At 48.4% G+C, this 15,947-nt stretch overlaps 1 protein-coding gene across 3 annotated transcripts in view; it reads right to left on the reverse strand.

Moving 5' to 3' along the window:
- The window catches only part of LOC140393965 (BTB/POZ domain-containing protein KCTD20-like), a 170,870-nt gene that overhangs the window by 6,195 nt on the left and 148,728 nt on the right, over positions 1-15,947 (reverse strand). For all 3 annotated transcript variants that reach the window (XM_072480670.1, XM_072480669.1, XM_072480671.1), the window contains one exon: positions 5,271-5,381. In XM_072480670.1, coding sequence (XP_072336771.1) covers positions 5,271-5,381 — 111 coding nt within the window. The remainder of the gene's footprint in view (positions 1-5,270; positions 5,382-15,947) is intronic.

The raw sequence follows: 15,947 nt of genomic DNA on the forward strand, positions 1-15,947 counted from the left end.
ACTGATCCCTGAGGGACACCACTAGCTACTGATTGCCAACCAGAGAAACACCCATTAATCCCCACTCTTTGCTTTCTATCCTCTATCCATGCTACTACTTTCCAGTTAATGCCATGCATCTTTATCTTATGCAACAACCTTTTGTGTGGCACCTTGTCAAAGGCTTTCTGGAAATCCAGATATACCACATCCATTGGCTCCCCGTTATCTACCACACTGGTAATGCCCTCAAAAAATTCCACTAAATTAGTTAGGCACGACCTGCCCTTTATGAACCCATGCTGCGTCTGTCCAATGGGACAATTTCCATCCAGATGCCTCGCTATTTCTTCCTTGATGATAGATTCCAGCATCTTCCCTACTACCGAAGTTAAGCTCACTGGCCTATAATTACCCGCTTTCTGCCTACCTCCTTTTTTAAACAGTGGTGTCACGTTTGCTAATTTCCAATCCGCCGGGACCACCCCAGAGTCTAGTGAATTTTGGTAAATTATCACTAGTGCATTTGCAATTTCCCTATTCATCTCTTTTAGCACTCTGGGATGCATTCCATCAGGTCCAGGAGACTTGTCTACCTTTAGCCCCATTAGCTTGCCCATCACTGCCTCCTTGGTGATAACAATCCTCTCAAGGTCCTCACCTGTCATAGCCTCATTTCCATCAGTCACTGGCATGTTATTTGTGTCTTCCACTGTGAAGACCGACCCAAAAAACCTGTTCAGTTCCTCAGCCATTTCCTCATCTCCCATTACTAAATCTCCCTTCTCATCCTCTAAAGGACCAATATTTACCTTAGCCACTCTTTTTTGTTTTATGTATTTGTAGAAACTTTTACTATCTGTTTTTATATTCTGAGCAAGTTTACTCTCATAATCTATCTTACTCTTCTTTATAGCTTTTTTAGTAGCTTTCTGTTGCCCCCTAAAGATTTCCCAGTCCTCTAGTCTCCCACTGATCTTTGCTACTTTGTATATTTTTTCCTTCAATTTGATACTCTCCCTTATTTCCTTAGATATCCACGGTCGATTTTCCCTCTTTTTACCACCCTTCCTTTTTGTTGGTACAAACCTTTGCTGAGCACTGTGAAAAATCACTTGGAAGGTTCTCCACTGTTTCTCAACTGTTTCACTATAAAGTCTTTGCTCCCAGTCTACCTTAGCTAGTTCTTCTCTCATCCCATTGTAATCTCCTTTGTTTAAGCACAAAACTCTAGTGCTTGATTTTACCTTCTCACCCTCCATCTGTATTTTAAATTCCACCATATTGTGATCGCTCCTTCCGAGAGGATCCCTAACTATGAGATCCTGAATCAATCCTGTCTCATTACACAGGACCAGATCTAGGACTGCTTGTTCCCTCATAGGTTCCATTACATACTGTTCTAGGAAACTATCGCGGATACATTCTATAAACTCCTCCTCAAGGCTGCCTTGACCGACCTGGTTAAACCAATCAACATGTAGATTAAAATCCCCCATGATAACTGCTGTACCATTTCTACATGCATCAGTTATTTCTTTGTTTATTGCCTGCCCCACCATAATGTTACTATTTGGTGGCCTATAGATTACTCCTATCAGTGACTTTTTCGCCTTACTATTCCTGATTTCCACCCAAATGGATTCAACCTTATCCTCCATAGCACCGATGTCATCCCTTACTGTTGCCCGGGTGTCATCCTTAAATAACAGAGCTACACCACCTCCCTTACCATCCACTCTGTCCTTCCGAAAGGTTTGATACCCTCGGATATTTAACTCGCAGTCGTGACCATCCTTTAACCATGTTTCAGTAATGGCCATTAAATCATAGTCATTCACGATGATTTGCGCCATCAACTCATTTACCTTATTCCGAATACTACGAGCATTCAGGTAAAGTACACTTATGCTGGCTTTTTTGACCTCTTCTGAATCTTAACACCTCGATCAGTAACCTCTCCTAAGTTATAGTTCCTCTTAACCTTTCTCCTAATTTTCCTTGTCGTCAAACCCATATCTTCCTGTAACAACCTGCTGCGTCGCTTACCATTAATGTTTTCACTTCCCGTTTTATTTCTTTTAGTATTCCTGGTCCTATTCACTGAGCTCCTCTCAGTCACTGTACCTTGTACTGTCGCCCTTTTTGATTTTTGACTATGGCTTCTCTGCCTTACACTTTCCCCCTTACTGCCTTTTATTTCTGTCCCTGTTTTACTACCTTCCAACTTCCTGCATCGGTTCCCATCCCCCTGCCACATTAGTTTAAACTCTCCCCAACAGCTCTAGCAAACACCCCCCCCCCCCCCCCCCCCAGGACATCGGTTCCAGTCCTGCCCAGGTGCAGACCGTCCGGTTTGTACTGGTCCCACCTCCCCCAGAACCGGTTCCAATGTCCCAGGAATTTGAATCCCTCCCTCTTGCACCATCTCTCGAGCCACGTATTCATCCTCTCTATCCTGACATTCCTACTCTGACTAGCTCGTGGCACTGGTAGCAATCCTGAGATTACTACCTTTGAGGTCCTACTTTTTAGTTTAACTCCTAGCTCCCTAAATTCAGCTTGTAGGACCTCATCCCGTTTTTTACCTATATCGTTGGTGCCTATGTGCACCACGACAGCTGGCTGTTCACCCCCCCCCCCCCCCCCAGAATGTCCTGCAGCCGCTCCGAGACATCCTTGACCCTTGCACCAGGGAGGCAACATACCATCCTGGAGTCTCGATTGCGTCCGCAGAACCGCCTGATGCCTGTCTATTCCCCTTACAATTGAGTCCCCTATCACTATAGCCCTGCCATTCTTCCTGCCCAGCTGCGCCGCAGAGCCAGCCACGGTGCCATGAACCTGGCTGCTGCTGCCTTCCCCTGGTGCCATAAGGTGCCATATCAATGGTTACTACACAAAATAAGAGTTCAGGATGTAGGGGGAAATATGCTGGCATAGATAGAGGATTGGTGAGCTAACATGATGCAGAGAATAGGGATAAATGCGTCTTTTTCAGGTTGGCAGAATGTGGCTAGTGGAGTGCTGCAGGGATTAATGCTGGACTACAATTTATATAAATGAAGGGACCAAATGTATGGTAGCTAAATTTGCTGATGACATCACGATAGGTTGGAAAGTAAGTTGTTGAGGCGTTACAGAGTCTGCAATGGCAGATAGGGCATTGTTGCAATGTTTGCAGATGATACATAGAGGGACAGGTAGAGTTGAGAAAGCAGGGAGGCTTTAGAAGGACTTGGATATGCTAAGAGAAATGGCAGATGGAATACAGATTAGGAGAGAGCAAAGAAGTGGCAGATGGAAGACAATGAAAAAGCGTGAGATTATGCACTTCGGTAGGAAGAATAGTGGCAGAGACTATTTTCTAAATGGGGAGAGGCATTGGAAATCTGAAGCACATGGGATTTAGGAGTCCTAGTTCAGGAAGGTTAACATGCAGGTTTAGTTGGTAGTAGGAAGGCAAATGCAATGTTAGCATTCACTTTGAGAGAGAGCTGGAATACAAGAGCAGGGATGTACTGCTGAGGTTGTATAAGGCTCTAGTCAGACCCCATTTGGAACTTTGAGAGCAGTTTTGGGCCCCATAACTAAGGCAGGATATGCTGGCCTTGGAGAAGGTCGAGAGGAGGTTCACAAGAATGATCTCGGGAATGAAGGCTTGTCATATGAGGAGCGGTTGAGGACTCTGCGTCTCCATTTGATGGATGAGGGGCAATCTTTTTTTTTAAATTTAGAGTACCCAATTATTTTTTTTCCAATTAAGGGGCAATTTAGCATGGCCAATCCACCTAACCTGCACATCTTTGGCTTGTGGGGGTGAAACCCACGCAGACACGGGGAGAATGTGCAAACTCCACACAGACAGTGACCCAGGGCCAGGATTCAAACCCAGGTCCTCAGCGCTGTAGTCCCAGTGCTAACCACTGCGCCACCGTGCTGCCCGGATGAGGGGTAATCTTATTGAAACTTACAGAATACTGAGAGACCTAGATCAAGTGGATATGGAGAAGATGTTTCCACGAGTAAGAGAGACGAGAACCCAAGGGCACAGCCTCAGACTGAAGGGATGATCCTTTAAAACTGAGATGAGGGTGTATTTCTTAAGTCAGAGTAGTGAGTCTGTGGAACTCAAGTCACTTGAGTGTTTTTAACACAGAGATAGATAGGTTCTTGATTAATAAGGGGATCAGGATTTACGGGGAGAAGGCAGGAGAATGGGGGTGAGAAACAGATCAGACATGATCGAATGGCAGAGCAGGCTCGATGGGCTGAATGACCTAATTCTGTTTCTGCATCTCACGGTCTTAAGTGAGTGGCCAAAAAATTGGCAGGTGGAGTATAATGTGGGAGACTGTGAACGTGTACAGTTCGGCAGGAAGAATAAAAAAGCAGCAAATTATTTAAATAGATTGCAGAACTCTGAGGTGCAGAGGAATCTGGGTGTCCTGGTACATGAATGACAAAATGTTAATCTGCAGGTAGCCAATTATTTTTCTTTTTCCAATTAAGGGGCAATTTTAGCATGACCAATCCAACTACCCTGCCCATCTTTGGGTTGTGGGGGCGAAACCCACGCTAACACGGGGAGAATGTGCAAACCCCACACGGACAGTGACCCAGAGCCGGGATTGAACCTGGGACCTCGGTGCCATGAAGCTGCAATGCTAACCACTGCGCCACCGTGCTGCCTGCTGTACCTGCATATCAACTTTTTGTCATTCATGTTTGAAAACATCTAGATCCTGCTGCACCGTGGAATTATGCAGCTGTTCTCCATTTAATCCTCTGCTTTTTTATTCTTCCTGCCAAAGTGAACAATATCACATTTTCCCACATTGTATGCCATCTGCCAGACTTTGCCCAACCTATCTATCCATCTGCAAACTCCGGATGTCTTCTTCACATCATACTATCCTACCTATCCTTGTGTCATCTGCAAATTTAGCTATCGTGACTTTCCTCCCCTCATTTAAGTAATTGATGCAAATTGCAAAACATTAAGGCCCCCTCTGCTCAGATCTGACCAACTCTTGATCAACTGATACTTGTTCAAATGTTCAATCACTGTTATCCCTGTTGATGGATTCTAAACTTTCCGTAGCTGATGTTAAATGGACAGATCTGTAGTTCTTGATTTTTCCTTATTGGGTTAGCAACATCTGCAGCTTTCCAATCCAAAGGCACAATCCTTAAATCTAGAGAGCTTTGGCAAACAGTGACCAATGTACCTGCCCTCACTGTGCCGTGAGTGAAAACTCAAAAGTAAAAGCCAGTCCTCTCCTGCTCACCTTCAATTCCAATGCGGATATTCTTCAGCCCTCTGTCCTTCAACACCAATTTTGCCACCTCCCGGTTCTCAATGTACTTGAAGAACCTGTACATTTTGGTACTATAAATAACTGAAACAAAAGACATGGATTAGAAAATTCTGTCACTAGTTACCCATGCATTGCTCTGCATTCCCCGGCAGAGATTTCATTATCAGACCTACAGCGAGGGGCCCACAGGACAAGGTGTTAGATAGTGCCACTTACTTTCTGTGGATAGGTCACTGGTAGGTGGGAGATAGGTAGAATGAGAAGGAAGGGAGAATGACAGACAGCCCAGTTCATGCTGATCCTGGCAAATAATTGGCCTTATTTCTCATGCCCAGCTAGTCATCTCCTTTTCTGACAAGACTAGGTAAATGTACTCCACAGCTTTTCAAATTCGTCCATGGCCTCACATCCTTCCTATCTCTAACCAATCCAATCCTCTGAGATTATCTATGTTCACCAAATCCTGACATCTTCAGCAATCCTGAGTTTAACTGCTCCATTATTGGGGAAATGCCTTTGGTTTGGTTTGGTTTATTGTCACGTGTACCGAGATACAGTGAAAAGTATGCGTGCAGCTCAGACAGCTCATTCCGTACATGAAAAGAAAATACACAATAGGGCAAACATAAAATATACAATGCGAATACATAGACACAGGCATTGGGTGAAGCATAAAGGAGTGTAGTACGACTCAGTAGCGAAGGGCAGCACAGTGGTTAGCACAGTTGCATCACAGCTCCAGGGTCCCAGGTTCGATCCTCGGCTTGGGTCACTGTCTATGCGGAGTCTGCACGTTCTTCCCGTGTCTGCGTGGGTTTCCTCCGGGAGCTCCGGTTTTCTCCCACAGTCCAAAGATGTGCGGGTTAGGTGGATTGGCCATGCTAAATTGCCCTTAGTGCCCAAAAAGGTTAAGTGGGGTTACTGGGTTACGAGGATAGGATGGAGGGGTGAGCTTGAGTAAGGTTCTCTTTCCAAGGGCTAGTGCAGACTTGATGGGCCGAGTGGCCTGCTTCAGCACTGTAAATTCTATGAATCTATGATGAGTGAAGAGATCAGATCAGTCCATAAGAGGGTCGATTAGGAGTCTGGTAACCGGGGAAAAAGCTGTTTTTGAATCTTTGTGCGTGTTCTCAGACTTTTGTATCTCCTGCCCGATGGAAGAAGTTGGATGAGTGAGTAAGCCGGGTGGGAAGGGTATTTGATTATGCTGCCCGCTTTCCCAAGGCAGCGGGGAGTGTAGATTGAGTCAATGGAAGGGAGGCGGGTTTGTGTGATGGACTGGACTGTGTTCATGACTCTCTGAAGTTTATTGCGGTCTTGGGCCGAGCAGTTGCCATACCAGGCTATGATGCAGCCAGATAGGATGCTTTCTATAGTGCATCTTAAACGTTGATAAGAGTCAGTGTGGACATGCCGAATTTCCTTAGTTTCCTGAGGAAGTATAGGTGCTTTCTTGGTCATGGCGTCGACGTGGGTGGACCAGGACAGATTTGTGGTGATGTGCACACCTAGGAATTTGAAGCTGTCAACCAAGTCCACCTTGGCACCATTGATGCAGACATGCTGCTGGAGATTCTGCTCAGCTTCGCTTCGCCTTCTGTTGCTGGAGCCCTAAGCTCTGAACCCCTCTGTTTCTCCTGGTCACTTTCTTCCTTAAAGAGTTCCTTAAAACCCACCTGCTTTGTCCTAATATCTTCCGAAGAGTCTCAGTATCAGGTTTAGTTTGATAACACTCCTATGAAGCATCCGGTGATGTTTTACCACAAAAAATTTTTTTTACCGTACTCTTTTTTTTTTTTCCAATTAAGGAGCAATTCAGCGTGGCCAATCCACCTACCCTGTACATCTTTGGGTTGTGGGGGCGAAACCCACGCAAACACAGAGAATGTGCGCACTCCACACGGACAGTGATCCAGAACCGGAATCGAACCTGGGACCTCAACGCCGTGAGGAGTGCTGATCACTGATCACTGCTGCCCCTTTACCATTATTTTTAAAGTTTTCTTTTTGGTTTTGCATTTATAGTATAATAACATTGCAAGGTACATCACACAATAATAATGAGAAATTTATAGATTGGATATATGAGGCTGAAAGAAAAGAAAAAATTAGGAATATAAACAGGTATGTATAAAAAGGTAACGTATGCACAGATGCGAGGGCCCTCACTTTGGGCCCCCAATGATCGGATGCCACAGCCGTGCCATATTAACTTCATACATGTTGCCTCCTGGTATCAAAACATACCATTTGATTTTATATATTATTGTCACATGTATTAGTATACAGCGAAAAATATTGTTTTGTATTGTGCATGCTGTACAAACAATGCATACCGTACATAGGAAAGGAAGGAGAGACTGCAGAATATAATGTTACAGTTATAGCAAGGTGTAGAGAAAAGATCAACTTAAAACGAGGTCGGTCCAGTAGAGAAGAAGCTGTTCTTGAGTCAGGTGGTCCGTGACCTCAAACTTTGGTATATATTTCCTGACGGAAGAAGGTGAAGAGTGTATGTCCGGGATGCGTGGGGTCCTTAATTATGCTGGCTGCCTTTCTGAGGCAGCGGGAATTATAGATAGAGTCAATGGATGGGAGGCTGGTTTGCGTGATGGACCGGGCTACATTCACAACCTTTTGTAGTTTCCTGCGGTCTTGGGCAGAGCAGGCTCCATACCAAGCTGTGATACAACCAGAAAGAATGCTTTCTATGGTGCATCTGTAGAAGTTGGTGTGGGTCGTAGCTGACATGCCAAATTTCCTCAGTCTTCTGAGAAAGTAGTCGTTGGTGGGCTTTCTTAACTATAGTGTCCGCATGGGGGGACCAGGACAGGCTGTTGGTGATCTGTACACCTAAAAACTTGAAGCTCTCGACCCTTTCTACTTTGTTCCCATTGATGTAGACAGGGGCATGTTCTCCATTACGCTTCCTGAAGTCGATGACAATCTCCTTTGTTTTGTTGACATTGAGGGAGAGATTATTGTCGTCGCACCAGTTCACCAGATTCTCTATCTCATTCCTGTACTCTGTCTCGTCATTGTTTGAAATCCGACCCACTACGGTGGTGTCATCAGCAAATTTGAAAATCGAGTTGGAGGGGAATTTGGCCACACAGTCACAGGTGTATAAGGAGTATAGTAGGGGGGCTGAGGACAGAGCCTTGTGGGGCACCAGTGTTGAGGATGATCGTGGAGGAGGCATTGTTGCCTAGCTTTACTGATTGTGGCCTGTGGGTTAGAAAGTTCAGGATCCAGTAGCAGAGGGAGGAGCCGAGGCCAAGGCCAAGGCCACGGAATTTGGAGATGAGTTTTGTAGGAATGATGGTGCTGAAGGCTGAGCTGTAGTCGATAAATAGGAGTCTGACATAGGTGTCATTGTTATCTAGGTGTTCCAGGGTAGCATGCAGGGCCAGGGAGATGATGTCTGCTGTGGACCTATTGCAGCGGTAGGCGAACTGTAGTGGATCAAGGCAAACCGGGAGGTTGGAGTTGATTCGTGCCATGACTAACCTTTCAAAGCACTTCATGATGATGGATGTCAGAGCCACTGGACGATAGTCATTAAGGGACACTGCTTGATTTTTTTTTTGGGTATAGGGATGATGGTCGTCTTCTTGAAGCAGATAGGGACCTCAGATTGTTGTAAAGAGAGTTTGAAGATTTCTGCGAATACCCCCACCAGCTGGTCTGCACAAGACCCGAGTGCTCGTCCGGGTACCCCATCCGGGCCAGTGGCTTTCCGTGGGTTGACCTTCGAGAAGGCTGCTCTGACATCTGCAATGGTGACCTTGGTTACAAGTTCATCTGCGGCTTCTGGGGTGGAGGGCTTGCTCTCACTGACCTCCTGCTCAAAGCGGGCATAGAATGCGTTGAGCTCATCAGGGAGGGGTGCGTTGGAGCCAACGATTTTACATGCCTTCATCTTGTAGCCCGTTATGTCTTGCCGACCTTGCCATAGACGGCGGGGGTCCGTGTGGCTAGCCTGGGACTCATAGTACATAGAACATACAGTGCAGAAGGAGGCCATTCGGCCCATCGAGTCTGCACCGACCCACTTCAGCCCCCACTTCCACCCGATCCCCGTAACCCAATAACCCCTCCTATCCTTTTTGGTCACGAAGCGCAATTTTTCATGGCCAATCCACCTAACCAGCACGTCTTTGGACTGTGGGAGGAACCCGGAGCACCCAGAGGAAACCCACGCAGACACTGGAAGAACGTGCAGACTCCGCACAGACAGTGACCCAGCGGGGAATCAAACCTGGGACCCTGATGCTGGAAGCCACAGTGCTATCCACTTGTGCTCGGTCCGGTACTGTCTCTGATGGATTTCTTTAGATCATATCTGGCTTTCTTGTATAGGTCAGGGTCTCCCGACTTGAACGCCTCAGACCTAGACTTCAGCAAGCAGTGGATATCCCTGTTCATCCAGGGTTTCCGGTTGGGAAACACGCAGATTTGCTTCTGTGGCACAAAGTCTTCTGCACACTTACTAATGAAGTCAGTTACTGTAGTGGTGTTCCCGTTCAGGCTGGTCGCAGAGTCTTTAAATACTGACCAGTCCACTGACACTAAGCATTCGATTCCTCAGACCAACAATGCACGACTTTCTTTGACAGATTCTCCCGCTTCAGTTTTTGCTTATAAGCCGGGGGCAGCACAGCCTTGTGGTCAGATTTGCCAAAGTGTGGGCGGGTGATAGAGCTTTAGGCATGTTTGATATTTGTGTAGCAGTGGTCCAGGATGTTTGGGCCTCTGGTGGAACAGGTGACGTGTTGGTGGTAACTTGGTAGTACGCTCTTGAGCTTGGCCTGATTGAAGTCCCCAACTACAATGAACAAGGCCTCGGGATGTTTCGTTTCAAGGCTATTTGTGGTGGTGAATATTTCGTCCAGTGCAATTTTCACGTTCGAATGGGGTGGGATGTAAACTGCCGCCTGGATAATGGAGCTGAACTCCCGCGGAAGGTAGTAGGGGCGGCATTTTAGCGTTAGGTATTCTAGGTCCGTGGAGCAGAAACTCGCCAGTTTTGCTACATCTAGGCACCAGGAGGTGTTGATTAGGAGGCAGACCCCAATTCCTCTAGCTTTGCCTGAGACCGCTGTACGGTCCATTTGGTGGATTGAGAAGCCCCCTGGTTGAAGGGCACAGTCCAGTGAAGCAGGAGTGAGCCACGCACAGCAGTCCCTTAGTTCTCTTTGAAAAGTGAGTCTGGCTTTAAGTTCGTCTAGCTTGTTTTTTAGAGATTGGATATTAGCTCGGAGTAATGAAATGAAAATCACTCATTGTCACAAGTAGGCTTCAATGAAGTTACTGTGAAAAGCCCCTAGTCGCCACAGTCCGGCACCTGTTCGGGGAGGCTGGTATGGGAATTGAACCGCGTAAGCTAGGCAGAGGGGCTTTGGGGCCGCGTTGTTTCACTCTCACCTGCAGGCCTGCACGTTTTCCACGCTTCCTGGAGTGACGGCTTCTTTTCGAGCCTGGGAGACTGAGAGTATGCAGTGTTCAGGGAATAGTTGTGTCCAATGAGGTTATTCACTCTGGTCGGTGTCTGGATGGAGGATTTGTTGCCTTGATTGAGGTTCCTGCGTCGGTATGTGGGTCTGCGTGGTCGAGCGTTCCGGGTCGCTGTCGGGCTGCGGTTTGTCTTCACAGGTTGGTGGATTGGCGTGGATGGGGTGAAGGCCGGTAAGTGGACGTGTTTGGTGCTATCTGGGAGGTCCTTGTTGCCGTTGTGATTGTAACCGTGTGTTTACTTGCCCTTCTCTCCTGCCTCCTCTGCCTTGCCTGCCCTGTATCTTGGTTGGTGTTCTCCTCCCCAAACACCGCACCCCCCTCCCCACTCCCCTATTCTTCCTCCGTTATCCATTTTTGTCCCCCACCTGCCCTTATTGTTCCTGATCACAAACAGGTCTTGGAACAGGCTGGTGAATTTCTTCCACGTGCGGTAAAAGCCTTCCTCCAATCCCCAAATGGAGAATTTTATCCTTTCCAATTTCAGGAATTCCTCTAATTCAGACAGCCAGTACATGGCCTTTGGTCACGCTGCTGGTTTCCATCCGAGCAGGATTCTCCGGTGGGCGATCAGGAAGGCTAGGGCATCTGTCCCTCTCCCCATAAAGAGTTCTGGCTGTTATGATACCCCGAAGACCGCCACACGTGAGTATGGCTCCACCGTTCACCCCCACAACCTTGGACATGGCCTCGAAAAAGGCAGTCCAGTATCCAACTAGTCTGGGACAGGACCAGAACATGTGGGTGTGGTTAGCCGGGTCACCTTGGCACCGTTCACATTTGTCTCCCACCTCCAGGAAGAACCCGCTCATTCGTGTTCTGTCCAGTGCACCCTACACACTATCTTTAGCTGCGTTAGGCTCAGTCCTGCTCATAAGGAGGTGAGGTTTGACCTGTGCAGTGCTTCGATCCAGAGTCCTCCCCCTATATCCATGTCCAGGTCTTCCTCCCACTTCTTCCATGTCTCATCCAGCAGTGACCGTACCTCCTCTAGCAGTCCTCTGCACATGTCAGCGCAGTTACCATCGCCTAGTTTCCCGCAGTCAAAAGCCTGTCCAGTCGGGAGTGTCCTCCTAGCTGTGGGAATGTTGCTGTCTCCTTGCAGAGGAAGTTCATTATCTGCATGTATCTCAGCTCAATCCCCTTTGGGAGCTGTAGCTTGTCCGTCACTTCCCCCAATGTCGCTACTTTGCCGTCTATGTACAAGCCCCCTACCATCATCATCTTTATTAATGTCACGGGTAGGCTTACATTAACACTGCAATGAAGTTACTGGGAAAATCCACTGTCGCCACATTCCAGCGCCTGTTCGGGTACACTGAGGGAGAATTCAGAATGTCCAATTCACCGAACAGCACGTCTTTTGGGACTTGTGGGAGGAAACCAGAGCATCCGGAGGAAACCCACCCAGACACAGTGCGAACGTGCAGACTCCGAACAGACAGTGACCCAAGCTGGGAATCAAACCCGGGTGCCTGGCACTTTGAAGCAACAGTGCCAACCACCGTGCTACTGTGCCGCCCTCAGATCAGTACTCCTTCGTCCTATCTCCATCTTTTAAAGAAGGTGTCTATTGTCACGGGTAAATCTATAGTTCTAGCAGATGGGGGCCAAGGTGGACATTGCAACCAGACTGAAGTGGTGCCTGAGTCGGTTCCATGTTCTCAGTGTGGCCACCACCACCGGGCTTCTTGAGTACTTAGCTGGGGGGGAATGGGAGTTGAGCCATGGCAAGTGTTCGGAGGGATGTCCCCGTGCAAGATCTCTCTTCCGTTTTTACCCATTCCGCTCCCGGCTCTTTGACCCATCCACATTGTGCGGGGCCCAGAGGTGTGCTGCTCCCGGTAAAAGGGTCACAAAGGACACGTTGATCTTATCTGACGCTGTGATTGGTTTACTGTTTCTGTCCTTCACCTGTGCTATTTCCCTCATGGCTGCCTGCTTTCTCAGCTGGTGAGCCAGTAGGTGGCTGGCCTCGTCTCCATGCTCGTGAAAGGTCGCCTGTGTCTGGCGGAGTTGGTGCATTGATTTCCTGGTGGAGAGCAGGTCAAAGTCCAGTTGTAACATCTTCCTCTCCGCCAGTAGTTCCAGGGTCGGTGCCATGGAAATCTCTGATCCACCTCCAGTATGGAGTCGATCAATTATTGCCTAGCCGCCCTCACTTTCCGGTCCCCGAGTGCCCTGTACGCTATTATTTCTCTCCTTATCATCGCCTTCAGTGTCTCTCACAATGTGGAGGGTGAATCCTCTCCATTCTGGTTGCAGGATAGGTATCTGCTGATGACTTGTGATAATTTCACACGGAACGCCTTGTTGGTGAGAGGGCTGTGCCAGTCTCCATAGGGGACGCTGGGCAAGGCCCTTTCCAGCCTCACATCCACGTAGTGTTGTGCGGGGTTGGAGATTATTATTGCAGAGTATTCGGCCTCTACCACGCTGGACGCACCAATTTACCCAGTACAAAGAAGTGGATGCAGGAATATTATTTGTGGACCTGGAAGAAGAGGAAATCCTTCTCTTTCAGATGGTTGAACCTCCCCCCCCCCCCCCCCCCCCCCCCCCTCCGGCCACACGCACAATACACAATCTGCTCCATAAAGATGTTCGGTTCCTTTGTCATAGCCAAATTGTTTCCCAGAATTGGGGACTCAATTTGTCCGTTCTTGTGTCCTGTGCACAGTTGAAGTTATACCCCCATGATGAGTTGCTGGGAGTCTAGGTCAGGGATTTCTGCCATGGTCTCTTTTGATGAAGTCTGCGTCGTCCATTTAGGGGCATATATATTCACAAGCAACACCGGTGCCCTTTCCAGGACAACACTGACCAGTGAATATCACCTCCCCCACCCCCCTGGGTTCGTAACCGTATTCGTCGCTGTAAAGGTCGTCCTTTTACTGAACAGTATGGCCACCGCCCTCGCCCCGTAGCATACTTGATAGGTCTGATCTATCCAACTCTTTGTTACCCTCTGTAAGTCCTTCTCCCTCAGGTGTGTCTCGTGGAGGAAGGCTATGTCGGCCCTCCGGCTTTTCAGATGGGCGAAGATTCTAAATTTTTTCACTAGGTCGTTAATTGCCCTGCCATTCCATGTGAGTATAGGGGCGGCACAGTGGTTAGCACTGCTGCCTCACGGCGCGGAGGACCCAGGCTCGATCCTGGCCCCGGGGGACTGTCCGTGTGGAGTTTGTACATTCTCCCCGTGTCTGCGTGGGTCTCACCCCCACAATCCAAAGATTGCAGGGTAGGTGGATTGATGCTAAATTGCCTCTTAATTGGAAAAAGGAATTAAAAAAAACAAAATTCCAGATGACTATTCTGGTGGGGGATTTCTGTCTCACCCCCCATCCTGCGGGGTCAGCCATATTGCGTTCCCACAAGCCTGGGTTTCCTTTTATTTATGGGTCAACCAAAATGTTCATCGTTGTCTTCTTTGTACTGGCCGCATCCATGTGCAACCTGTTAACAAGTGTTCTACTGCCCCCCCCCCCATTGCCTTCCCCCACCTAGTCCATGATTCCTCTCCCCCCTCGAGCCCATCTGCCCTTGCTGTTCCCCCTATCCCGTAACCATGTTGCCTTCCCCCCCCCCCCCTTACCCTTCTCCCCCCCCCCCACTTGATTTGTAATTTTTCCCCCCTTTCTGCCACGTGCTCCCTCCCTTTTGGAGTTGCGCCGAGCCCCCCCGCCCCGAGCTCCGTGCACTAGCGAATTTGCCAGCTAGTGGTGGTGGCTCCCCCTTGGGAGCAAATCTGCTACCCTCCACCCGTTTTGTTCTTTCCCCCCCTCCCTTCCCATTTCGGTGTGCCTCTACCTTCTCCACCCCCCTAGGTCGAACAAGTGTTCAGCCTGGAGATCGAATGCACATTGTTCATGTGGTCCGTATAAGTCCACTATTGTCTTCCTAGACCGTTCTTCTGGATGAAACCATACGGGTCCTCCAGCGTGTTAAAATAATGTTCCTTGTTGCTGTACAGCAAGTCTGGCCAGGTACAGCATTCCGAATTTCACCTTGTTCTTGAATAAAGCTGCCTTGGCTCCATTGAACTCAGCGCGGCGCTTAGCCAGGTCAGACCCAAAGATTTGGATTGCATGTCCCTTCCATCTACAGGACCATGTGCTTCTTGCCCAGTTCAGAATTCACTCCTTGTGCTGATATTTGTGGAGCTTGACGATAATTGCCCATGGGGGTTCTCTTGCTTTGATCCTTTGCTGAATGACCTGTGGGCTCGGTCTACCTCTGGAGGCTTGGGAGGTTTCCCCCCCAAGGACCAGCTTTTCATGCATCTGGACGACATACCCCATCGGGCTTCTGTCTCTGTGCCCTTAGGTAGCCCGACAATCCTGAAGTTCTGGCAGCAAGACCTGTTCTCCTGATCTCCCACCTTCCCGTTGAGCACTCTGAGTTGTCACTAACCTTGCCATTTCTGCCTCGAGCGAGACAATCTGATCTCTCTGGTCTGTGACTGCTTTCTCACCTTCAGGGTATCCAGTCTCTGCTCCGTTTGTTCCAGCACAATTTCTATGGCCGACCTCATGGCCGCCATGAGGTCCTCCTTGATGGAGTTGATGTGTTGGGTGTTCTGGATCACATACAGGTCACCAATACTTGAAGAGTGCAACACTATTTTATTAAAAGGTTAACTATTTAAACATACTTGAACTGTGGGTAAATACGATACCAGCTTTAACTTAAGATCTTTGCCTTGTCCTAACCAGTTGATGCACTCAGCACATGGTGAATGTCGGTGTTGCAGGCTGTGAGCTCTTTGCTAGCTGCTACTCGAATGAGCGGGAACTCTGATGTCCCCTGTCTTTATAATGCGTGTGCTCTAACTGGTGATTGGCTGCGGTGTTGTGTATGTTGATTGGTCCCACTGTGTGTCCATCAGTGTGTGTCTGCACCATGATATACTGGTGTATATTATGACAGGAGTCCCTGTGTTTTTGGAGTTCATGTGCAAGGAGCTCCATCCACTGCCCTGTCAGTGGGTGGACCAGCGTTCGCGTTGGCGATCCCCCTTGATCCGCCATATCCTATCCCGTTTTGTTCTGCATGCCTGTGGTCAGGATCTTCTTCGCCTGGGCGGCATGTGGCGCAGTGCATAGCACTGGGACTGCGGCGCTGAGGACCCGG

Source organism: Scyliorhinus torazame, chromosome 17 (assembly GCF_047496885.1).
Source record: "Scyliorhinus torazame isolate Kashiwa2021f chromosome 17, sScyTor2.1, whole genome shotgun sequence".
NCBI lineage: Eukaryota > Metazoa > Chordata > Chondrichthyes > Carcharhiniformes > Scyliorhinidae > Scyliorhinus > Scyliorhinus torazame.